A 24,608-nucleotide genomic window follows, 5' to 3' on the forward strand; every position below is an offset into this window, starting at 1 on the left:
GATGGAGAGACCTTGGGGAATAGTTAGGGGAGGACTTGTGCTCATTTGGGGGAAGACAATTCAGTCACATATGTAAAAATAATTTGGGGGTTTATTGATAGAAGCTTACAACTTGTCAGGAGCAAGATGGTGAACAGCAAAAGTAATGCCATTTAGTCTATCCATAGAATTAAAGTATTCAGAACAAGGGAGGTGGTGTTCCACTCTATTCTCTGCTGCCAGGTCACATGTGGGCACATACTCACTTTAGGAGACTTTTTAGTCTTAGTGGAAGAATAAGCAGAAACTTGAGACAACTAAAGTGAGGAGTAGTGAGAAATGGGACTCTTTAGCCTAGAGAGGGTGTGATGGCAAATATCAAGTAATTTGAGTCAAGTCAGGTAGAAGCAGCATTAAAGTTTATATGGGGCCCCTGAAAACAGAATTAGAAGCATTAGGAGGCATATTTTTGGACTTGAAAAAGATAGACATTTCTGGGGCTGGGGTTGTAGCTCAGTGGTAGAGTGCTGGCCTGGCATATGTGAGGCACTGGGTTCGATTCTGATCACCACATATAAATAAATAAATAAAGGTCTAACAACAACAGCAACAAAATATTAAAATAAGAGAGAGAGAGAGAGAGAGAGGCATTTCTACCACTTAGAAGAGTCCAAAAGTAGAATGGAGAGAGAGAGAGAGGGGGGGGGCGGGGGAGCGGCATTTCTACCACTTAGAAGAGTCCAAAAGTAGAATGGGCTCCAACTAGAAAATGAAGCCCATTGTAGAATCAAGACAATAACAGAGCACATGGTGACACATGCCTGTGATCCCAACAACTCAGGAGGCTGAGGCAAGAGGATTGCAAGTTCAAGGTCAGCCTGAGCAACTGAGCAAGACCCTGTTTCAAAATAAAATTTTAAAAAATAAGAACTTGGGGGCTGGGGTTGTGGCTCAGCGGTAGAGCCACCTGCCTAGCACGTGCAAGGTGCTAGGTTCAATCCTCAGCACCACATAAAAATAAATAATTAAAGGTATTGTGTCCAACTACAACTGTAAATAAATAAATTAATAATAAATAGATAGATAAGGGCTTGGAATGTGGCTCAAAGGCAGAACACTCTTTGGGGTTCAATCTTCAAAGAAAAAAAATCTTTCTGTGTAGATAAAAATAATTGCTTAGTATTCCCCAGGGTGTTGAATCTTCTCCACCTGAATTATTCAAGAAAGTGTTGTATCACTGGTAGATGATCTCTTGTTAGGCTGAGGCTGTGGTTCAGTGGTAGAGCACTTGCCTAGCAAATGCAAAGCCCTGGTACCCTAGCATGCTTTTAAAAAAAAAAAAAAAAGAAGAAGAAGAAGAAGAATCTGTTCTTTTGAGGGTTGGAATGATTAAGAGCCCCTTCTACCCAGGTCAAGGAAGCTCATATCATCATATCATAGCTATGAATAATATAGATGTTGAAGGAGATGAACAAAATGTAGGCCTCACCCCTGGGTACTAAAGAAACAATATGCAGTTGTCAGGTTTCTATGGACTCCATCATTGGATTGAAAGTCCTATGAAATCAAGGACTATGCAGTCTTGTTTTGTCTTATATAACCAGGATGGGGTTTTTTTTGTTTTGTTTTGTTTTGTTTTTTTCTTTTGTTTGTGTGTGGTGCTGGGGATTGAACCCAGGGCCTTGTGCATGTGAGACAAGTACTCTACCAACTGAGCTATGTCCCCAGCTCTTCCCAGGATGTTTAACGAAGTCCCTGTCTCATGGTAGGTCCTTAGGAAAGATTTGTGGATAGCAATCTGGAAGGCTAGACAAAGGCTAACTAGCTTCTTGAAAAGAAAGACTTTTTGTCAAGCTTAAAGGAAGGTGAGGGAATGAATTGATTGCATAAAAGCAAAGTTTCTGTAGGCTGGGGGAATCATCTGTAAAGTTGGAGGTTCCAGAGGAAGCAAATGGCCTGCAGGGGAATAGCAGACAGGGTTACCTGGGGCCTTGAGTCAAAGGTTAAGAAGTAATCACAGTGCAGTGGTGACCTGTGGGGGGGGGGGGGTCCTGGGGCTGAGGGTTTGGAGGGAGGGGAGCTGCACAAAGTGTGGAAAGCACTGAGAGAGTCAGGATTCCTATGAGCAAGTCTGAGCCCCAGGCAAGGCTCCATCTTGACATCCTCAGGATTCATCAGCCTGGAAAGTATAAAGGAGCAGCAGCATGCATGGTCTCTGCAAGGAGCTTTTCTTCTCCTTGTGGCTATCTTTTCCTCCTCCTCCCTTAAGGGAAAAGGAATGAGAATTCTGCCTTCATGAGTGCTATAGGTAATGGAGGATCTGCATGCATTTCTCTCTTGATACAGGGCATCTTTTGATCTAGTGTAATCTTTTGATGAGCGTAAACCTGCCCCTACAGGAACAGGGACTTTGTCTTTGCTCTCTGCTGAATCCCCAGGTTCAGAACAGTGCTTCATATACATAGTAGGCACTTAGAAAATATTTGCTGAATTGAATTTTGACTAAGTATGTTGATTGCTACAGATGTCTCAGAAAGGGTACTCTCTCCCCACAGAGAATAAATAAAACTATGAACAAATTTGATGAAGAAGCCCAAGGGATGGCCTTCTAGGCCTGACTGTCTGTAAGACAAATAAAGTGACTAGAGCCGGAGTGAGATTCAGTGTTCCTGGCCCAGAACGAACTGGCAGTGTGGAAACAGGCTTGTGTTCGGATATTCACAGACTGAGACAGAGGATTTTCATCCCCAGGGGCTGAGCTTGTAGCCTCCCCTACTGGTTCAGTAAATGAGGGCCCCAGCGCCTGTGTTCCAGGTTTCAGAGCAGCTAAAGCCAGCCAGACCTGAAAGGCTTGTGTTGGCAGTGCCAGTATCCGCCCTAGCCCCTGCCAACGTGGGTGGTTGCTCTCAGTGCACTCCGCAGGGGAAGCAGGATTGGACTGCAGCCCAAGCTACTGCTGCCTATAGCTTGCTCTCTGCAGCACCCTTGCTATTGAGAATGCACCTTGCTGGAACACCAGAGCTCAGACAGAACTCTAAGAAAATAGTTTCTTTCCATGGGGGAACAGTTCAAGAAAAGCAAGCAAGCTTCACTCTTCCCAGGGAAAGCCAGACTCCTACCTTTCTTTCCACAATGTCCAAGCTCAGGAAATTTAGGTGTGTACTAAGTGGTGATGTTCTCAGCCTACTGTCATACTTGGGAGACCTGAAGCAAGGAATCCACTAGGTCTTACTTAAGGGAGGTAGCATTAACTAAGGCATTGCTACCACCACGCCCCACTCTGAAGGGTCATTGGACAAGGCAGTTATTATTTACTACAGCACTTTATTCCTGATACTATGTATTAGTGGCATGCTTCATCTCTCCAGGGTTCTGTAGAGTGCACATGAGCCTATGGTTAAATCCTAGGGTAGGGAAAGGATCTGCTGGAGAGGAGCTAGGCCTTCCCTTCATATGGCCTACCCAGTAACCTAAGTCTTGCACCTCAGCCTTGAATAAATTATTCAGCAGTTTGAACAGCCAGGTGAGCATTCCATATCACTCCCCAGCCCTAGGCTGTGTGCCAGCCCCATGCTTCCCACTTTGTGTCTGGCATCCAAACCTATTGGTGGTGTGAGGCAGAGTGCCCTTCCCACCTCTGAGCAGAATGAAGTAGAGAGAGAGAGAGAAAAATACCAACCGCTCATTTCTTGAGCACTTACTGGGCCCAGACATCTGGCTAAATATTTGATATGCATTATCTCTCAAAAGATTTATCTTGGGGCTGGGTAGCTCTAGCTCAGTGGTAGTGCTTGGCTAGCATGGGTGAGGCACTAGGTTTGATCCTCAGCACCACATAAAAATAAATAAATTCATAAAAAATATACATTAAAAAATAAATTTGGGGCTGGGGATGTGGCTCAAGCGGTAGCGCGCTCGCCTGCCATGCGTGCGGCCCGGGTTCGATCCTCAGCACCACATACCAACAAAGATGTTGTGTCCGCCGAGAACTAAAAAAATAAATAAATAAATATTTTTTAAAAATTCTCTCTCTCCTCTCTCACTCTCTCTTTAATAAATAAATAAATAAATAAATTTATCTTAAGAGTTAACCTCATACACATCTTGAACAAACAGAGGTTCTTAGAGGTTAAATAGCTTGTCTATGAACAGACAGCTAAGAAGTGACAGTTAAGATGAGGTCTGTGAAGTGCAGACTCTTAATCTCCTGTCTTACCTCCTGACAAGATGGACCCATTTTTTCTACCGTATTTTTCTCCTTGCTACAAGTATGCTCCAAAAAACTTCTGTTCCCCTAGCCCAGCCTCCAGTATAAATACAATCTCCTTCCCAATAGCAAAACACCTGTACCTTTTGGAATTTACTCCAATAAACACTATTGGAGCAGCCTTACCACCAAGTCTTCCCACCAGACCATTTGCTGTCTTCCACCTACTCCTCTTTAGGAGACTTACTATTGTGTGGTGATATGGTTTGCCACACAGAGCAGGCATCTGTGCTGGGCCATCTGATTGGTGATGGGCCACATTGCCTCCTCTAAGAAGAAAACTGATGAGATCCCAGGATATAATGATAGGGCTGCTGTGAGTTAACAGCATTTCATCTTGTAACCTATTGATCCCTTAGCTGGCATAGACCTATCATAGGACTGGGGAGGGCTGGTTCAGGACATCGAGATCACAGTGACTGAGGAAGTAGTTATGCTCGATGCCTCACATAGAAACCATGCCAGCAAGGATAGGAAAAAGTAAAGGATTATCTGAGCATATCCTTGGGACAGTGTGCCCTGGGATAATCAAGAGATGCATCCAATACAGGACCCATGTTTTTTTTTCCCCTCTGTCCTCTTCAGGATCAGCACAGGTTCTTCCTTCCTCTCCCATCTTCTTAACCAACTTGTTCGGATTCAGGTAGGCTATGAGTGTCTTGTCTCCCTGTCCCACACTACTGTTTCAGAGTGATTGTGCATCCTTGTGGCCAGTTTCCCTCCAGCCTCTGGAGTCTGCTCCCTGCCAGGAAGTCCCTCCCCCTAGGAATGTGAATAAACCATTTCCTCTGTCTTCTCAGCTCCAGAGGATTCCCTGTGTGGTATTCTTTATTTCTTGTGTCTGAACTCTCATTGGCAGACCCCATCTCAGGCCGACCCACCCTTGGCTGCTACAGAATTGTGCTTCCCCACCCTTTAGTCTCTTGTAAGGGTAAGTCGTGCATAGCTGGAGGTTTTTGGTTTGTGGCAACACATTAGTCTGAGTTAAATTTCTTATAGTCAGTCCTGCAGGCTTGGCTCATTAAAGATGGTAATTAACCCATTGCTAATTGACCTCAGAAGCCAGCCAAGCAGCCTGTGCTTACCAGCCTTGGTAGTGGATTTGGAGGCTATTTTAAGGTTTCTTAATAATCTCAGCAAGACTTCACTTTCCTGTCTGCATCTTATTTGCTCTAAGGACATTCTGTAAAATTAACAAGCTATAAAGTTTGATTGAAGGCTTCAACAAATGTGAGAATAATTGGCTGTATTTAAAGAAACAAGAAAAACAACCTGTAAACTTGAGTTTGTGGGGGAAAACCCATGTGATTTTTCTCTTTTAACTGAGGAGCAGCAGCAAACTGGACTTTTAAGACCAGGAAAAGGGCTTGAGTTGTAGCTTAGTGGTGAGCACTTGCCTAGTATGCATGAAGTACTGGGTTTGATCCTCAGTACCACATGAAAATAAATAAATAAAGATATTTTGTCCATCTACAACTAAAAAAAAAAAAAAAATTAAACAAAAAGACCCAGGGATGGGTGGGGAACCTGCCTGATTCTGATTCCCCCAAACCAAAAGTTCAGCAAAAGAAGTCTTATCAAATGACTAGCTGCTGTTGTACTTATGCTTTCCAAAAGGCCTGTTGAGAAAGAAAGCAGGGACCCAATAAAAATGACATGAGTCCCTCATTCCCTAGAACTTGTATCCAGGGGGGGCCTGGTTCATTTCTCAACCCCTCCTCATTTTCTCCTGGCTATGTCTGGGGTTTTCCTCCCTTCCTGAGGCTGCTGTAAGATAACTCAGTCTTGCAACTCAGTGTGCATCAGTATGTGATACCTGATGCTTAGTTTTTTTCACTCACACACTCCCCCACCTTCCATAAGGCAGAATAGGTCTCCTATTCTGTTTCTCCCTGGGCATTTCTACCCCTGTTGTGTGACTGAAGAGAGTAAAAAAAAAAGTTTTCAGAGAATACCATTCTTATTTTCTTAACTACCTCCCCACCTAAGATACCTCAGACCAGTAGGCCAGTCTTCTCCTCTCAACCTGGAGGTTTCTTTCTTCTTTTCTGAGGACCTATCCTTCCTCTTAGCCGTAGCCCCCACTTACCTATGGTCTGCTTATCTCTCTCTAAGGAACTGAGTCTAGGACAGGATGGTGCCACTATCTCCTCTCCACATCAGACTTTCAGTTTTCCTTTCTGCTTGGTTCTTTGCGTGTGGACCCAACTGGGGTGATAACTGGAGCCTCGAAGCTTGAGGTTTCAGTTCCTGCTGATGGGGCAAGCTGCCTCAGACAGTCTTCAAGGGAACAGAAAGGGACTTTCTTAGGGTGCCTTTCTTTCTGCTATTCCTTAACCAAAAGCCAGTTTTCTTTTCAAAGATGGAATGGTTCCTCTAGAGAGGCCAGGACTGCCACTGGAAAGGTACACTGAGATTCCCAGAGTTTTCTCCAGCACCCCTTTACCAAAGCACCTCTAGCCCCAGTCCACCTCTGCTTGTCACAGACCAAGAGGAATCTGTTCCTGCCCAGCTCTTTTTCTTCTCTCTAGTTTGCTCAAGCTGTGATGTACATATCATTTACATTCTCTGCTTTTCATTGATATAGAATGGAAAAATGTGCTCATGAACAGAATTATTGTGGGAATTATGTCATAGTCTTCATCTGGACTCCTTTCTCTCCAAGCAGAAAACCTAGCTTTAACCCCTCCCCTACAAGGAAGTCCTCCTGAGCCAAGCAAAGACAATCTTGGCGTTTTCTTTTTTTTTTTTTTTTTTTTTTTGTAGACAGACCCAATACCTTTATTTTATTTATTGTTTTTATGTGTTGCTGTGGATCGAACCCAGTGCCTCACACATGCAAGGCAAATGCTCTACCAAGTGAGCTACAACCCCTGCTCTAGAGTTTTCTTTATATAGGTAGTTTCAAAGGCTTCCTCCATCATGATATCCCTTTTAGCCATATTAAACTGGTTTTGTTTCTTCTGTTATTGTTGTTTCAAGGCTTTGAGTCGGAGAATATTCCCATAAGCCTTCTATAGAACTCCAGGGCCAAGAGAGCTGTGGTCTTCTCCCCCTCTAGGCTTATTCCTTCTACCTTAAAGCAGAATGTGTTTGCAAACAGGCTAATGGGCAGGAGATAGAAGGCTTCCCAGTGTCCCTAGTCAAACCCTAGTCATTCTGCCTCTCAGCTTCCCTGTCTACCAAATATCATGAGCTCTGCATTTCTCAGTACCATGGTATATTTTATAAACCTAAGGAGACTGTGCACAACCTTGGCTGTTCTCCCTGCTGGTTGAATTGCAAAGGAGAGAGGATGTTCATACAAAAGACTTCTCTCTCCAAACAGGTAGGTACCTTATCTTTATCTCAAGAGACCCTAATTGATCAAAGCCCTTTTGTCAATCAGCCTTGCATGTCCCTGCCCTAGAGGAAGAACAGAAACCCCAAGGAAACCAGCTTCTTTCTGAAAGACATGGAACTGAATACTGGTTGGGGCTGCAGGTGGAGAATTTCTTTTTGCTCATGTGATGGACAATTCCCACTGATCCTCTGAGGATGTGCTGCAGGCAAGCTCAGGATGTCTGCATCCCTGGGTCCCGCTGTGCCCTGGAAATCCCCATCTCCAGGAGTCCCACGTCTGCACTTATGGCCTTTCTCCCTGTTGGCCAGGAATCACTTTCTTCCTGTGCCATTCAGTATACCATCCAACCCATGCCCTAGCAGTAGTGCTCTTGACCACCTGTTCAGGCACACATCCATGGCACACTGTTCTTTCCTGGTTAGGCTTCTGCTGTAGACTCAGCAGAGTGTGCTGCACTTTACCTGTGGGCCTCTTACCATACAGGTGAGCCAAGTATCAGCACTAGTTTCTTTGTCCTCTTCTCAACTGTACACTCCACCTCCTCTCCATTCAGTGGCAGCAGCCTCATGCCAAAAAGGAAAGTCCTGGACCCATTACATAATTCTGCATAGTGCAAGCAGTAGCTAGGGCATAAGGTCATAGGTCAGAGAGGGGTCAGGTGGCTGACACACACTGTAACGACAAGGTGGTTAAAATTAGACCACAGAGAGGAAACTGGCAGCCTTGTGGAAATGCAGAAGTTTCCTCTGCAAGTGAGAGGCTGGGGATGCAGGGAGGCCACTGTGCGTGCTGCCTGCCAGGCTATTACTCATTTCAGCTCTGCTCTTTAATGCCTTTAGCCCCTGCTTCTGTATTTCTAGCCTCCCTCATCACATGTTTGAATACACGCGATAGAGTCATGGTTACCTGCCCTGGCCCAAGACAGGCTTCCTTCCTTTTTCAAGGAAGTAAGCCAGGACTAGGCACCCCCCAGCTCAAGAGGCTCACCTTTTTCTAAGCCTCCTCTGGGAAGCCAAGAACTTTTAGGTCAGCCTCTCAGGTGGATGACAAAGATACTTAGCCTGAGATTTCAGCCTCAACAGGGCCATTGGTGAGGGGTGCCTAGACAGGGGAGAAGATGGCAGAAAACAGTCATAGAGCACACAGGTAACTGTGTGCTGCACTTTACCTGGCCAGCCACATGGTAGAGCAGTGCTCATTTCCTAGAGGACCTGGATTGTGCCTCCTTCATCTATTCCCTGAAGCACCCAGCCAAGTTTCCCTATGCCTATCATCTTTACTATGAGCCTGCTGTGCTCCAGCTTGATCATACAACCCCTGACAATGTGGAATGAAATGTAGTCTTAGCCACCAGAGAGATTGCTGTTCTGAGGAGGGAAGTAATAGTATCCACATTAGCCCTTCAGTGCATAATGCAAATATACCAGTCCCTTTCACATTCAGAAATGAGGAGCCATTAAAGGGGGGACCCAGCATTCAGTGTAGACTGGAGTCACTGATGATAAGGGCTTCCCCCTGTGGCATATCTGGCCCCTGTAGCATGTTTCCGGTGTGGAACAGCCCTTGGCTTCTGAGCTGCACATCAAACAGGGACCTCTCCTCCTTGGTGAGCACCCTGCCAGCAGGTAAGAGGGGACCCCAGAGGCCAGAGAGGAAGAGAAGGGCACCAGTGTGCAAGAATGGAGTGGAGCACAGGCAGGTTGATGGTGAGGGCATGCATATGTATTCTTGCAGAGAGGACCCCAGATTGGGTGACTGTGGATACTTCATCTGAGATGCTGACAAATTTGATGATTGCTCAATATAATAAATTTCATCTCCACTAAATCAGCCCCAGCTTCTCTGACAGCACTGACTGTGTGCTGATGAGGCCACGTGGGAGCAACTGGCATGAACCCTGGAGGGCAGGGCTTTGGTTAAACACTGTCATCTTCTCTGCCTGTAATCTTCCTCCAGACCATGTCCTCTTCCTCTAGACCATGTCCTACTAACCCCAGTTTCTTGAGCATGAGAAGCTCTGAGGTGGGGCAGGAACCTAACAGGGGGATCCCAAAGTGACCTGATTGAAATGAAAAAGCCAAGAAAGCCCTCATAGTTCCTTTTGTACTTGGACTGCGAGTTCTCATGGAGGGAGACTGAAGAGGGGCAATGGTGGTGGGGGGGGCAGAAAGTGGTGTTCTATGAAAGCCAGTGTTCTGTACTTCACTCCTTCCACTGAATACATTCCAAATTTGGAAGAATTTAATTTATTCTTATTTTTATATCAGGACTTTAGTAAAAGAAATGTACAAGCCCCAAGGGCACCTGGCATTGGTCCTGGGGTTGTCTGCTGCCCCAGAGGTGACCTAAGAAGACTGTGGCAACTTCCTTCCTTCAGAAGACCTTGGTCCTTGGCCCTCACTCCCCTCCTTTACACACGCACATGCACGTTCCTGCTCACTAACTCTGCCTTCTTTCCCAGTTACTTTGACATGTGCCCCACGCAACCAACTATGTCTCTCATCCTCATCTTCCCTTTTAGAAAATGCTGTTTTTCTTCTCTCCCTCTTGCCCTGTAGGTTATTGCAGCCGACTGCAAAAGGGTCACAGTACTGAAGTATTTTCTGGAAGCCCTTTGTGGACAAGAAGAGCCTCTGCTGGCATTCAAGGGTGGAAAATATGTGTCAGTGGCACCCGTCCCAGACACCATGGGAAAGGAAATGGGAAGCCAAGAGGGAAAACAACTGGAAGATGAGGTACTATGCGGGAAGAGCCCGCTGTGGCAGAGGGAAGGCTCCCCTCCCCCTGCCCACGACTGCTTCTACTGGGGGTTATTTATAACCTCAGAGCCATGTCTGTGCTGACCATGACAGCAAGCTTCTCAAGAGTGCACTCTGCTGGTGCCCCTTCCTGCCAGTCCACCCCAGTGCCTCCATCTCACTCTGCTACAAGTTCCAGATGCTTCTTTTTAATGTTGCATTGGAGGAGAAGGGAGGAAAAGAAAGAGTTTAATAATGTGCAGCTCTGGAGGCTTAGGAAGGGGAGTGGGGGGGGGGGTGTTAGGGTTCAGGCTGAGGATCAAGTTTATAGATGTGCATTGCTCAGCGCAGCACAGGACTGAGCTCCAGCCTCTTGCACTCGTACAGGAAGAGCTGACATTGCTGGCCCCATGTGGAAAATCACCCCCTCCCCCAGTTGCCCTCCCTCCCTCCCTCCTGCACATCCTGATGTGATTAAGGAATTCTCCTCTTGTTTGTTTGCCCTTGGTTGTTCCTGTAGCCCTTGCTTCACTCCAGACGTGTGTGTGTGTGTGTGTGTGTGTGTGTGTGTGTGTGTGTGTTAGCCTGTGTAATTGCTTCTGCACACCTCACTGGCATTTGCCCTGCTGTGCATGTATGTGTCTTTCTGGGAATGATTGTTGACTTGTTGACGTGGGTCTGTGTGTGTGCTCCGTTTGTGTGTCAGTTTAAGTGAACACTTGCTGCCAGCTCTCCTGCTGACTGTGGGATTTGAGTAAATGTGAGTGTGTAGCAGTGTCAGAGCATGTGTGCGATTAGCATCACTGCCAGCCTCCCTGCCAGCCTCCCTGCTGTGTGTCTGGGTGTGGGTAACTTTGGGTGTGTGCGCACACACCTCATGTTTGCCTAAAGTTCACTCTTTCCTTCTTTTACCCCACTGTGTTAAAGACAGGGGCACTTAGGTGGGAAGAAACATGGGACTGATAGAAGTGACGGAAGCGATTCTAGCCAGAGGCCAGGTCACACATAGGCCAACACAGTCATTTGGCCCGCAGCAGTCTCAAGCGCCTGGTGGAGAAGGGCGGGGTGCAGGGATGAAATCAGTAACAGGCCAAGGAAGCCAGATGTCAGCTGGAAGCTGTCGTTTGGGATGTGAGCAGTGATAGAGTGGCCACCTTTGGAACAGAGTCTTCAGAGCAGCAGAGTCTTGGACTGACTTCATTAGAATCGCTAGAGAACCCACCCCACCCCTGATGACACAGGGCTCAGCTTCCAGGACAGAGGTGGTTCCAGGGATATAGCTGAGCCCATGATTCCAGACTCACCAGATGAAACCTGGGCAGGAAATAATGGGAAAGAATGAGCTGTCAGCATGGGAGGAGACAGTGGAGTCGCTAAAGCCATTGGGGTGTCCAAGCTGTAGTCCAGCAGAGCAGTGCCACCGCAGCCCAGGACACTGTGTGGGAAGCGTGGGGGAATGGGAGGACACTTCAGTCCAGTATTTCACCCACACTTGAAGGCCAAGGCAGGCAGTGGAGGGTGAGGCCAGCTCTCATCTCACTCCAAACCCAGGGCCTGCTCTCCTCTTACAGGGAGCAGACTAGCTCACTGGTCCCAGGTCTTAGCTATGCCACACACACTCACTCTCTCCTTCTGATGCTTATTGACCAGACAAAGGTTGTAAGTCACGCCAGGCTGCCCACTTCTTCCTTTTCCCACGAGCCTCCTGGGTTCCTTTATGTTAGTGGCCCCTGGGAAACCCTGCTTACCCTAGTCTGTGTAATTTCATAACCCTGCACTTCCTCGTTTGCTATGAGAGCTGAGCAAACCTCAGACAAGCTTCTCTGACCCTCCCTTGACCTCAGTCCAGTTCCCTCCAGGCCCATGATAATCCTGTGCATCCCCAGTCAGAGCAGGCAAGGGCATTATTCCCCCAGGTGCCCAGTGGACATCCTGTTCCACTTGCTCCTATCCAGGTTAACTCTGTGAACAAGGAAGTGAATATGCAGTTTTCCTCCTTCCTGTGGCCAAGGGTTAACAAATGAGTGGTGACTGTGGACAATACCCCAGACCCCTGAGACCTTCTAACACAGTGGCAGTTTTAGCCCCATCCTTAGATCTTTTTTGGAGAGGATTGAACCCAGGGTGCTACATCCCCAGCTCTTTTTAATTTTTTGAGGTGGGGTCTTGCTAAGTTGCTCAGGGCCTCCTTAAATGGCTGAGGCTGGCCTCAAACTCGCAATTCTCCTGCCTCAGCCTCCAAAGTTGCTGGGATTACAGGCTTACACTATACTCCCAGCTCCATCCTCTGATCTTATCTCTCCAAACTGCCAGACTGAGTCACTGAAGCTGATTAGAAGTGTGAGAGATGTTTCTTTAGATATCCTTCATGAACAGAACAAACTCTAGTTCCTTAAGGATGCTACCAAGTCACGCATCTTCCCAGACCCTGCTCCCCCATCACCTAACCACCCACATGCTTTATAACCACCTTCTGTCAAGAGAATCCCAGTTAGAGGAGAGGAGAGAGCAGTCTGTACTGAAGAGGGCCAGGCCTGACACAGCTGAGACAATGAGGGCTGGATTTGGGCCAGCCCCCTAGCCCTTTGGATTGCTCATTATGAGTAGTACAAGCACAGACTTTGGAGCCAAGCTCACTTGAGTTTTTTTGCTTGTTGGTTTTTTGATTTTGTTTTTTTCTCTTGGGATTGAATCCCAGCTTTGCCACGTGCTACCTGTGTGATCTTGAGTAGGTTGTTTAACTCTAAACTTTGGTTTGTTCATTTATAAAATAGGGATGTTAATCACTTCTATTTCACAGGCCATTTTAAGGATTAAATGAGTCAATGCATAAAAAATGCTTATCCCAGTACCTGGCCAGTAAGAAGCACTGAGCAAATGGTAGCTGTCGATGCAGTTACTAGCATTACCATTGTCAGATTTATTGAATCACTCACCCTCTACCCCTCCTAACCCTGACCCTCAAAGGAAGCTCTTTTGGGCAGCTGCATGTTCTCTACTGACCAAGGCCAAAAGTGAGAGAGGGAGGAATAGAGCCGGGACCACCCGGGGAGCAATGACTGCTGAGTGCTGAGGTCGCAAGCAGGGAGTTGCCATCCCTGGGGAAGTCTGGCAGGAGGCTCTTTAAGTTAGCCAGCCACCTTCTGCCCTGCTCAGGTCCTAGAGGGCAGCTGAGCAAGGCCTTGTCATGTGCATTCCTGTAAAAGGGCCCCAGAGGTCCCCACACCACCAGACTGTGGTCTTAAAAAGAAACCAGGGCAAGGTCTGCTGAGCTACAGCATTTACTCCTGATGCTGTCTGAGGCAATGGAGCTTCCTCGCCCAACTCACAGCTATTAACCCAAGTTGATTCCTATGCAGTCACTAGTATGAATTAGATTTAAAGTGGGCAATTTAGCTTTCTCTATCATTTACCCCTTAAATCATTTGTGATTTTCAAAATGAAAATTAGGCCTAAGATGTGCCCTTATGAGTGTGAGTACAAACATGGAAGTGTATATGTGTAATTGTGACTGGGATACCTATGTAAGGAAAGAACCCTTGAGTGTAAAGGGAGCAGTTTGAGTGGAAGTGCAATAGCTTCTCTAAATCCCCCTTTTCCCAAGCAAGGGAAGCACACATGATGGGTCTCTTGATAAGGAATCATCCTGGTCGGCATGGGGTGGGGGATGGCAGTAGTGACAGGGGATCCATTAAGTGTTGTGGACTCATATTCTCTTCTTTCCCCTGGTCTGCCCCACCACCCAAAGGAGGAAGACGTGGTGATTGAAGACTTTGAGGAAGATTCAGAGGCCGAAGGCAGTGGGGGCGAGGATGACATCAGGGAACTTCGAGCCAAGAAGCTGGCTCTAGCCAGGAAGATAGCTGAGCAGCAGCGTCGTCAAGAAAAGATCCAGGTGGGGCCTGCCTGGGGATGGTGGTTCCCAGGATGGTGACTATAAAGGGCCTGAGTAGAGATATGGGCAGGATATAGGGACACGCAAACCTATATCCTGGAATGGTCTTACTGTATATCCACCTCTACCTCCTGTTGTCTTACTCTACCACTACATTATGATAGCATGCCTAGTGGAGTCTCACTCAAGGCAGAAGCAGGGTCTTCTCAGAGAATCTGATAAGCACTCCCTTCCACCCTGCTCTATGAGGCTCTGTCAGTGACCCCAAACATACAGGATCTTTCATGTAGTTTCAGAGCTTTGGAGTTCCTTTGCACCAAACCCAGATACTCATGGAGAGCACCATTTCTTGGGAGAGGTTGCCACAGTCACAGACTACAATCTGAGTTCGCAGCGTAATGGAAGAACTCTCTGCACCCTCTAGAACTACCTAATCTTCATGCAGGGACTTCCCCACTGTCAGCCCTCTCAGGGACCCAAACCTTCACTTGAGCAAGTTTTTCTCTATGGCTTTCCCAGGTCTGTCCCCTTGCACTGTGTACCCACTTCTCCTTGTCTAGGGTTAAGGGCAGATAGGAAAAAGCCAGTCATGCTCCCTCTTTAAAAACAAGGTGTGGGGCTGAGGTTGTGACTCAGCTGTAGGGCACTTACCTAGTACGTGCAAGGCATAGGTTTGATCCTTAGCACAGTATAAAAATAAATAAATGTCCAACTACATCTTAAAAAAAAAAAAAAGTTGTATGCATGGAGAAGCATTAAGCCACTCTGCCTTACCTTTCTAAGGATATTTGTTTCAGCCTTCTTTTCAACTGCCTCTCCCCTGGGTGGTCAGGCAAACCTAACTACAATTCAGGCTCCATCATTTAACTAGCCTTGTCACTTCAGGCAAATTATTTTACTTGTCAGAGTCTGTTTTCTCATGTTCAAAGTGAAAGTGGTAATGGCACCTACCTCTTGGTGTTGCTGTGAAGACTACATGAGACACTACACCTAAAGTGCTTACCACAAATAACATGCAAGTAGTCACTTTGTCTGCTCTTAGACTGTTCATCCTGCCCCAGGAAGGGAAATGAATAGCAGTTAGGCTCCATCCTTCTTAAGTTATATTCATGTCCCTGCTCCCATCAGAATCAACTGTTCAATACCTCTACCAGACATCTGTGGTGGTGTGGCTAGTCTCAGGAAGCTGAATTGGTGTTTGGCAAATACTCATAGATGACTTTATAGATGATAGCAGGGAAAGCATCACCTCACTCCACCCTGGCTTTGTACCCTTTCTTGGTCCAGTGTCTTATCAAATCCTGTCCTTTCACTCATTTACTTCTTCCTCTTCTCCCTATTCCCATTGCCAGTGCTGTCATAATTGAGGGACTTGCTTGGACTGTAGCAATCAAGACCCCTACATTGCCACAGTCTGTGAAAAGCCCCTCCTAGAGTTGTATAGTACACAGTCTGACGAACAGGCTCTTGTTTCACCCCACTGCCTCCTGTGAATCATTCTCTTTTCCACAAAAGCTTACCCCCACCCCTCAAGAATCATCAGTGTGTTTGTGTGGCCAGTAAAATAGAGTCTTAATTCTTTCCTACGACATTTAAGGCTTTCTAATTTGTTCCCAATCTGTTTTTCCCAACTCTTCTCCCAGTGCCACATCCCCATAAGCCATTATTAGCCATATAACACTGGGCAAAGTAGTTAACTTCTCTGAACCTGTTTCCTCATCTATAAAATGAAAGTGGTACAGCATCTACCTCTCAAGAGTCCCCAGAATGAATGACAGTGTGTGTGAAGTACCTGTCCAGTCACTAAAACTTTCTTGCCTGGACAGTGACATTGACCTCCCTCTCCTCTCACTGTCCCTAGACACACTCTGCCCTTTCCTACTTTCTTGGGTTTTGGTTGATGTTATCCTTCAAACCAGAGTACCCTTTTTCTACTGTTCATTTCCCATTACCTGTTGGAATTCTATTCCTTCTTTAATTCCTCTATCTTCCTTCAAACACCATCTGCCCAGTGAGGCCTTTCCCGATTTCCCCCAGGAAGAATTCATCTCTCTCTGTCCTGTGTTGCTATAGCATGGATTTATACTTCATTCGTGGGAATTATTATCATGTCTCATATTACAGTTGTTTCTGGACTTGTCTCCCTCACTGTACTGTGAGCTCCTTGGAATCGGGGACCATGTCTTCAGCTCAGTTTAGTAAATGGCAATTGAGCATTGGCTATGCTGGTGGCTGGGGGACACAGAAGTGACTGAAAACATAACATTCCAGATCATACCATGTAGTAGAAAAGTCAGTCTTTATAAACAGGTGATTTGATGTGTGAGCCACGGTTATTAAAAAGAGAAATACACTTACCTCATAAGGATAGTCTCATCAACTTAGCGAGGCCCTGTCTCAAAAAATTAAAAGGGGTGGGGATGTAGCTCAGTGGTAGAGCACCCCTGCATTCAATCCTGAGTATTGCAAAAGAGAGAGAGAGAGAGAAATACAGGAGGATGTAGAAGCACATGGCTGCTGTGATCTACTGAACACCATGTCCAGATTGGCTTCTCCCTCAACAAGAAGTACTAGAATAATTTGGAGGTCTAACAAGACCTCACTTGCAGTGCTGCTGGATGGCTTTGTCCAGGAGGCCTGTTCTCCCCACCACCTCCTGTAGGAGAGGCTACTCTGTCCCCAATCTTCAAGGCCTGCTATGGGTGTGCAAAGTGTGAGCTGATGTGGCCCCTTTAAGAACAGGCCCCACATGCACCACTGCTGGCGGCCCTGCCTCCTGTCAACCTCCTTCTCCAGCCTCTCAGCCACAGGAGGATTTCTCAGCAGAGGAAAAATTCCCCCTTTCCCTCCCCCCCCTTTAATGCCCGGGGCCCTTCACTTCCATAATTCTTCATTTTCCAGCCTTGAACGTAAGCCAGACACATCTGTCTGGCCATATGCGTGAACCCTGGAGTCTGTGCCGAGGTGGCTGTAAAACAGGGCCGGTGAAGGCCCTTCTGGGAGAGCACGCACATGTGTGTGCCCTCGGGCCATTGGCTTCCTGCCCAGAACCACGGGGCTTCAGCACTCCAAACCCATGTTAACCTTCTCTATTTTTCCTCTTTTTGTTTAATTTAAGGGGGAAAAATCCCAAGGAAAAGGTATAAATTGTCCTGGGAGTGGGGGAGAGGCTCCTAGCTAGAGAGGCCATTATTGTTGGCAGGTACCTAGGTCACACTAATACAATAAGGAAGAAAGGAGCATCGAGTGAATTAAGATCGGAGAGATGGGCTGTAAATTACACTACTCTGAACTCCATCAGTCTCCAGGGTGTTAACCGAGAGGTGTAAGGCAAGTCCCCAACTCCCAGCGCCTTTTACAGATGCAGCAAAACAGGAACCACACATGTTTGGGGAAGGGGATATGAAGATGGGGTTGAACAAAATCCCCCCGGCCCCCAGGATGGCTATAAAGTCCAAGTGAGATCTGGGGCCATAGCCACACCCCCACTTCCCTGCTCCCACCTAGACCCCTGGGCCTCAGCTCATCTGTGGGGCTGGGGGAGGTGAGGCCTGGCCTCCCTCCGTAGCCTATCCCTCCCTGCTTCCGGCGTTGCATAGAGGCTGGTGAGTAGGGCCGACTGGAGGTCAGAAAAGGGGTGTGGGGAGCTCTCCGGGCCTGTGCAGCTGGAGCTGTAGCACCAAGGCAGGCCCCTGGATGCTGGGGGCGCCAGTCCGCCCACCAGGAGCTTTGAGGCCACACTCTGTGACTCAGTCCAGGCTTTGCCTTTTTGCCTGAGACAGCTCTTTACATTAGGTTCATCCTGCCCACCTTGATGCTTTCCGCCTGAGTTCTTCTCATTCCCTTTGCCATTCTTGGGAGGTGTCCAGAGACCAGAGCAGGGTGCATGGTTTGTCTGGGAAATTGGTCAGAAGTGTTTCATTCCGAACCAGGCCCCCAGGGCCAAACAGTCACTGAAAATCCTCCTCCAGGCATGAGGCGTGGCCTCTTGGCACCTCGTACTGGCCCTGTGAATCCCCTGCCTCCTCCCTGCCTCCATGAAGCACTGCTGTGATTTGTGCTGCTGTCGGGCGGGGTCAGGCTTCCTGAGCAGTTGCAAACATCCCACCTGAAACATAACAGGCTCTTCCTCTGGCCACAGCTATTGTTTCCCTTTGCATTATGGCCACAGTCTTGCTCTGTAGCCAGCAGTGACATGTGTTCTGAAAATAACTTTGCTCTCCTGTCCCCTTCCCGCCCACCCACCCTCCTGAAGATGCGGTCACTCCTTTGTGGTGGCCCCAGGAGTTTTCACTCTAAATATAGCTACAGTCCATTCACACTGCCAGCCAGCTGGGGGGGCCATTATGGAACAATGGGGTATGCACAGAGCCCCCCACACCTGTATGGAAGCTAGCGGAAGGCAGACACTCAGCCCTGGCTCCTAGCTGTCGGAGGCAGGGTGGAGCCAGCACACTACCAGGCCAGGGGCACGTTCACGCCAGGGCAGGAAAGCACATCAGACTGCAGAGCTGGGCACCGCCCAAGCCCACTCCAGCTTCTCCACACAATATGGTGCTGGGCCTCCAGTTTGCTCCCACCTCATTGGTTCCAGCAGCATCCCCAGTGTCCCGCCCTCCCACAGAATGGTCAGGCCATTGGCTGAAACAACCTTAGACTGCTACTTTGAGCAAGCCGAGAGTTATCATGCTTAGCTCTACCACTCTCGCTCCTCAGGAAAGGACAAACTTCTTCATCTTTTTCAGAAAAAGAGTTATCCATTAAAATGCGATAAGTTTATCTTTAAAGAACTCTTCAGCTCTAAGACTGTGTGGGTTAGGTCATTGAGCTCCTATGATACATCAAGCTTTATACTATTTCTGTTTGCTATATTTCTATTGTAGAAGAAACTACAGGGCTGGGGTTCTGGCTCAGTGGCAGAGCACTTGCCTAGCACGTGTGAGGCACTGGGTTCCATCCTTAGCACCACATAAACATAAATAAATAAAATAAAGGTATGGTGTTTATCTATAACTAAAAAAAAAAAAAAAGACAAGAAAAAAGAAACTATAAGAAAAGTAAACATTTCTCCTGAAGCGCCTTACAGTCTAGTTTGCAAATACAATCAGTCCTCATAAAACAACCTGAAAATGTCATAATTTTTAAAATAAGGCAAGTATGTGTTAAGCTGTGGTACTTTGGGACATCCAGAAAAGGAAACCTAAGGAGCAGTTTTCCCATTAGCAAAATACCCCAAATGAAGACAATAACCCTATTGCTCCCAGGGGAAGCTCTACCTGCTTTCTATATCCAAAGCATTAACTACTCCCTTTGGTTATTGACAGTGGTTATCTCACAAACTATTCCTATTGGAATTGTTGAGGTTTTTTTCTTTTTGGTTTTTTGTTTGTTTGCTTGCTTGCTTTCATTTCTCATTTACATCCACAGTTTTTAAAAATCAGTAGTATTGCCAGGCATAGTGGTACACATCTGTAATCTCACTTACTCAGGTAACTGAGGCAGGAAGATCAAGAGGTGAAGCCCAGCCTGGGCAGCATAGTAAAACCCTATCTCAAATATCTGGGACCGGGGTTGTGGCTCAGTGGCAGAGCACTTGCCTAGCGTGCGTGAGGCCCTGAGTTCAATCCCTGGCACCACATAAAAATAAAAGCAAATAAAATGAAGGTATTGTGTCCATATACAACTATAAAAAAAAAGAAGAAATTTTTAAAAAATAAAATAAAAAAATAAAAATTGCTGGACTAGGGATGTAACTCAGTGGGAGAGCACTTGCTTAGCATGCACAAAACTCTGGGTTCAGTCCACAGTACCACAAAAAAATGCAAATAAAATTTTAAAAATCAGTCATGACACTGGGCATGGTGACACACACCTGTCATCCCAGTGACTTAGGCAGAGGCAGGGGGATCACAAGTTCAAAACCAGCCTGGATAATTTAATGAGACCTGTCTCCAAAAAAAGCTGGTGTTGCAGCTCAGTTGTAGACCATCCTAGGTTCAATCCATAGTACAATTCAATTGTACTATGAATTTTTGGGTTTTTTGTTGTTGTTGTTTTTTAAGAAAAAGAATCTCATTATATTACCCAGCTGGCCCCAGACTTCAAGATTCAAGCCATCCTCACACCTCAGCCTCTCGAGTAACTCACCATTGCACATGGCTACTGTGTGTGAGTCAGAAAAGAAATTAGTAGTCCTGTGTCCCACTCTTCCCCTTCCCCAGTTTTGTTTTCTAGTGGTTTCCTCAGATAGTTACCTTCCTGGATACATACAAAGTGAAAGAGAGTTGGGCAAGAAGAAAGGAAATTGATATTTGTTGAATTGCTAATACACGTATCAGGCACTTAGCTAAGTACTTTCACATACAAGGTGAACACAGAAACTTGCTGTGTTATAAACCTTTACTTTCTGGTAAAGATGTTTCTATGGACAGAGGGACCCAGGGATGCATGAAGCAACACACTCCTGTGGAGCTCCTAAGCCAAAGGAAGACCCAAGAAGGCCTTTTCCTGGTCTGGCCCTACTTCATGATCTGAGTTCTCTGGGTTCCATAACTTCCATGTCAGCTGATTGCATTGCTTTTATTTGTAATTCTCAGTGTCTCAATTTTCAGTGGCTCAGCATTATAAAATCTTCTGTATAGAAGAAGGAACTTAACCTGTAAAAGAGCCCTATCTGGAGACCTAAGCCCATTAGCTTCCTCTTTAGGCATTATTGTGTATTCTCTCTTGCCCAGTTCTCTGCCTCCTTGCTCCTGGAAGCTCTCATACTTTAGAGAACATCGATTACTTAGCACCTTCCAGAAACAGAATTGTTATTTTTTCTCTTACACACTTTATATGAGTGTTCTTATTACCACAAATCTCATTTGCTGCCAGTCTGATTTGGAGTGCCTGCATTTTTCTCAGCTTCTTAGTGTACTGTCCAAGGACCAGCATGGCCCAAGCTTCACTACATTCAGAAGGGTTCTTATGGGACTCTCCTTCCGGGTCAGCACACTTGACTCAAGGCCAGGACCAGTTTGTCTGAATCCCAACATTCCAATTGTGCCCCCCTCACCCCCACCAGAGGCTTCTGCAGCTTTTTACTCATACAAACAAAAATAAATCTCACTACCGGCCTCTGAACTCCACAGCAGCATGCTTCCCTCTTCTCCCCAAGTGTCCCATGACTGTGAGTGGGGACTTGGCACCCTCCCCATCGACATCACTTTTTCACTCCCTGCGCATCCTGTGTCCTTCTCTCACCGTGCGACCCAGAGATCAGAATGGGACGTGACGGCCGGCACAGGCGCCGTGCACAGCTGCCAGGAATCTGACGGGTAAAATCTGGAAAAGTTGGGAGGGCAAATGCTAAACACACACACACATACACACACACACACACAAACAGAGCCACTCAGAAAGGACCGGAAACACAGACACCCATAGAAGAGTGCCTGTGGACTCCTGAGCCCTCTTTGGCCTTCCATTCTTTTTAAGAGGTCTAAGCCTGCCCACTCAAGACCCACTGGTACCCCAGGAAAAGAGATAGCAGCCTTGTCTAATCTCCTAGGACTCTATGAGGGCATGTGGGGAACAGGAAGCAGTTGTGTGGTGACTCACTAGGCAGAGCCAGGTTAAGGGAAGTTGTCTGCGGGCGTCCCTGGGACCGGATGAGGGCAGCCTAGCTTGGACCACCCACACACAGCTTGGCCCTGCCCCATCCCCAGGAATCAACAAGGCTGCCACCACCCTAAGAGGCTAAATTCAGTTCACCTTTCTGGTCACCAACCAGAGCTCTAAGAACCCAGGGAAGTTAGCTTCCCTGGACCCTGCTTCTAGATTTTGCTTCTTCCAGTCATCAGGATATCCTAGGAGGCTCATTCTGCGCCCCCCCCCCCTTGGCCACTTGACTTAAAGGCCCTTCTGCCTACTGCCAGCATAGAAGTAGGATGATACAAGCCTTAGGAGCTCACTGTTTACAGAGGGTGAAAAATGGCAGCCAGTTCCACTTCCTTGCTGGAGCCAAACCAGGGCTGAAGTGTCATTTTTCAAGGCAAGAAAACTGAGATGCCATTCTCAGTAGGACCTGGGCCTCTGTCACTACACAGGTGCTGGTATCCCCCATCCTCCTGAGCCATGTGGCAGTGCTTGTTCTGTTCCCTTACTCAGGAAGACAAGAGAGTTGGGGCCTAGAGTACCAGGAAAACCACTCCTGGTATCAGAAGAGCTAGATGGAGAATGGAAGCCTGGGGAAAGGAGGAGTGGGAATGCTGGCATTCCTCTGCATGAAGAGGAATCACAAGCTGGTCACTGAACCTGAATTGGGACCATTTCATGTTCTTATAAAATGCCCAAGTCAAAATTGGTGGACTTGTGTTACCCTCTCAATGACAGCCTTCTGGGGAGGGGCAGTGATCCAGGACCCCTGGGAAGGTGGTTGGCAGCAGTGGTACTTCCCCTCATGAGGTGAGATTGGTAGGAAGACTTCAGCAGCCTGGGCCTCTTGGCTGCATTTCTCATGCTGCCAGTACCCTGTGGCCTGTACCTTCCACCAGCTGTGGTGGCAGTGGCAGCAACAACTTACTCATAGGGAGAGGTCCCTGGTAGGTCACAGAGAAACCACCCCCATCATTTGAAGGTATGCCCTTTCAGTTTTACTGTCACTGTCAGTGAACCCTGAGCAGCCTTCTCACTGACTGTTAGTGGCCAGGCCTAGCATTGTGGGCCCCATCCCAGTTGGCACGCACATCCACTCCCCCTGCCTGGTGCTTGTGTGCTGAAGTTGCTGTGTGGCAGAAGGCCATGAGAGGGCGTAAGGAGGCTGAGACCTGCTTGCCTGCCCTGCCAGATTTGTGTTGGTGCCTGCGGGCTCCCTACACAGGGAGCATGCTGTCTGGGCCAATGCCAGCAGATCAGTTCACTTTCTGGCCATGATCCCCAGAAGAGGAAGTAACACAATGATGACCATGTTCTGTAGTGACAGATATACCTAGAGCCTGTCTCCACGGGCCACTGCCACACATTTAAGACTGCCAGACTTGAGAACATTGGGCTTTTGCTTCCCTGAGAGATGGAGCTTCCCTGAGAGATGCAAAAGCCTGTAAAACAGACAAGCCCTAGGCTCTCCAAGAAGTGAGAGGTGGTACTCAGACTATTGGTGCCACGTGAATTCAGTTTTTTCAGTGATGCTGGGGAAGACTCTTCAACTTTTTATCATGGCAGTTCAGCTGCACATGTGTCCAGTAAATATATGACTAGGCTGTCAAAACTTTATATCCTGGATAGGATGTGCTTGAGGCTAAGCAAAAAAAGTGACTTTGACTTAAAGTCAATTTAAAGAAACATGAAGTTAGTGATAGTATCCCTTATACAGGATTGTGGTGGAAAGGGAAAAAAAAAAAAAAAAAACATTTAGGAAACGGGCAAGGCAAGGGGAAGGTAGTGGCAGTTGTGATCAGTCTGGGTATTGCTCTTTGCACACATGTGAGTCTGGTCTTACTTCATTTCACTGCATGGACTCCTGCTGTGGGAGACTGATTATTAGTGATCACCTTAGTCCTGCTGTATAGGTTTTGTATAGGTTTTGAGTTTAATTTCATTGGATTTTTTGGTGAGTTTTTTATAAGTACACAGTGAAGTGAACTGAAATAATGAATTCTGTTCCGGATATTTCTAAATGTCTGGATTGAGAAGTACACTTGTATATGCTACCTGAATAATATCTGTGAAACCCCTTTTATACCCAAAGAACCCAACTCCCTTCTTGATTGTTAGCCTAGGGTCCTACTTTCAGAGTACCATCAGGCTCCTCTTTTGGTCCTAGGCAGGGTTTAGTGATGTCCCATCCCCTGGGCTATTTGGTCACTTTTGATTTTGGTTGCATTCTCATGCTCAGCCCTTGGTTCCGTCTCTTAGGCCTGATAGACTGAGGGGAAGAGGTGCACGGGGGCAGGATGCTGACACACCATTGAGTCAGGGCCCTGGCTTACCCACCAGCTCTCCTGCTCACTCTCTGGCTCCCTCACTATTCTGTGTCCTTTTAGGCTGTCCTGGAGGACCAGAGTCAGATGAGGCAGATGGAGCTGGAGATCAGACCCTTGTTCCTCGTACCAGACACCAACGGCTTCATTGACCACCTGGCCAGTTTGGCGCGGCTGCTGGAGAGCAGGAAGTACATCCTGGTGGTGCCCCTCATCGGTGAGCCGGGTGGGAGGGCAGAGCAGCCTTGCATGTGCACAGCAGCTCCTTCCACAAATGCCCCATGCCCAGGGCCAGGCAGGCGGAGCCCCGCTGTGCATGTGTAACACAGGATTTACAGGGAGGTAGGGAATGTGTGGGGCAAGGAAAATTGTTTAATAATCAAAGCAGTTCAAATTATTATGACTGATCCATGGCTTAAACTGC

The 24,608-nt window shown here is 47.2% G+C and overlaps 1 protein-coding gene across 5 annotated transcripts in view; it reads left to right on the top strand.

Moving 5' to 3' along the window:
- LOC113182740 (SMG6 nonsense mediated mRNA decay factor) overlaps window positions 1-24,608 on the top strand; it is a 232,851-nt gene that overhangs the window by 199,988 nt on the left and 8,255 nt on the right. For all 5 annotated transcript variants that reach the window (XM_026388766.2, XM_026388765.2, XM_026388764.2 and 2 more), the window contains 3 exons: window positions 10,148-10,324; window positions 14,076-14,222; window positions 24,248-24,401. In XM_026388766.2, coding sequence (XP_026244551.2) covers window positions 10,148-10,324; window positions 14,076-14,222; window positions 24,248-24,401 — 478 coding nt within the window. The remainder of the gene's footprint in view (window positions 1-10,147; window positions 10,325-14,075; window positions 14,223-24,247; window positions 24,402-24,608) is intronic.

This window comes from Urocitellus parryii, unplaced genomic scaffold, assembly GCF_045843805.1.
Source record: "Urocitellus parryii isolate mUroPar1 unplaced genomic scaffold, mUroPar1.hap1 Scaffold_248, whole genome shotgun sequence".
NCBI classification, from domain to species: Eukaryota; Metazoa; Chordata; class Mammalia; order Rodentia; family Sciuridae; genus Urocitellus; species Urocitellus parryii.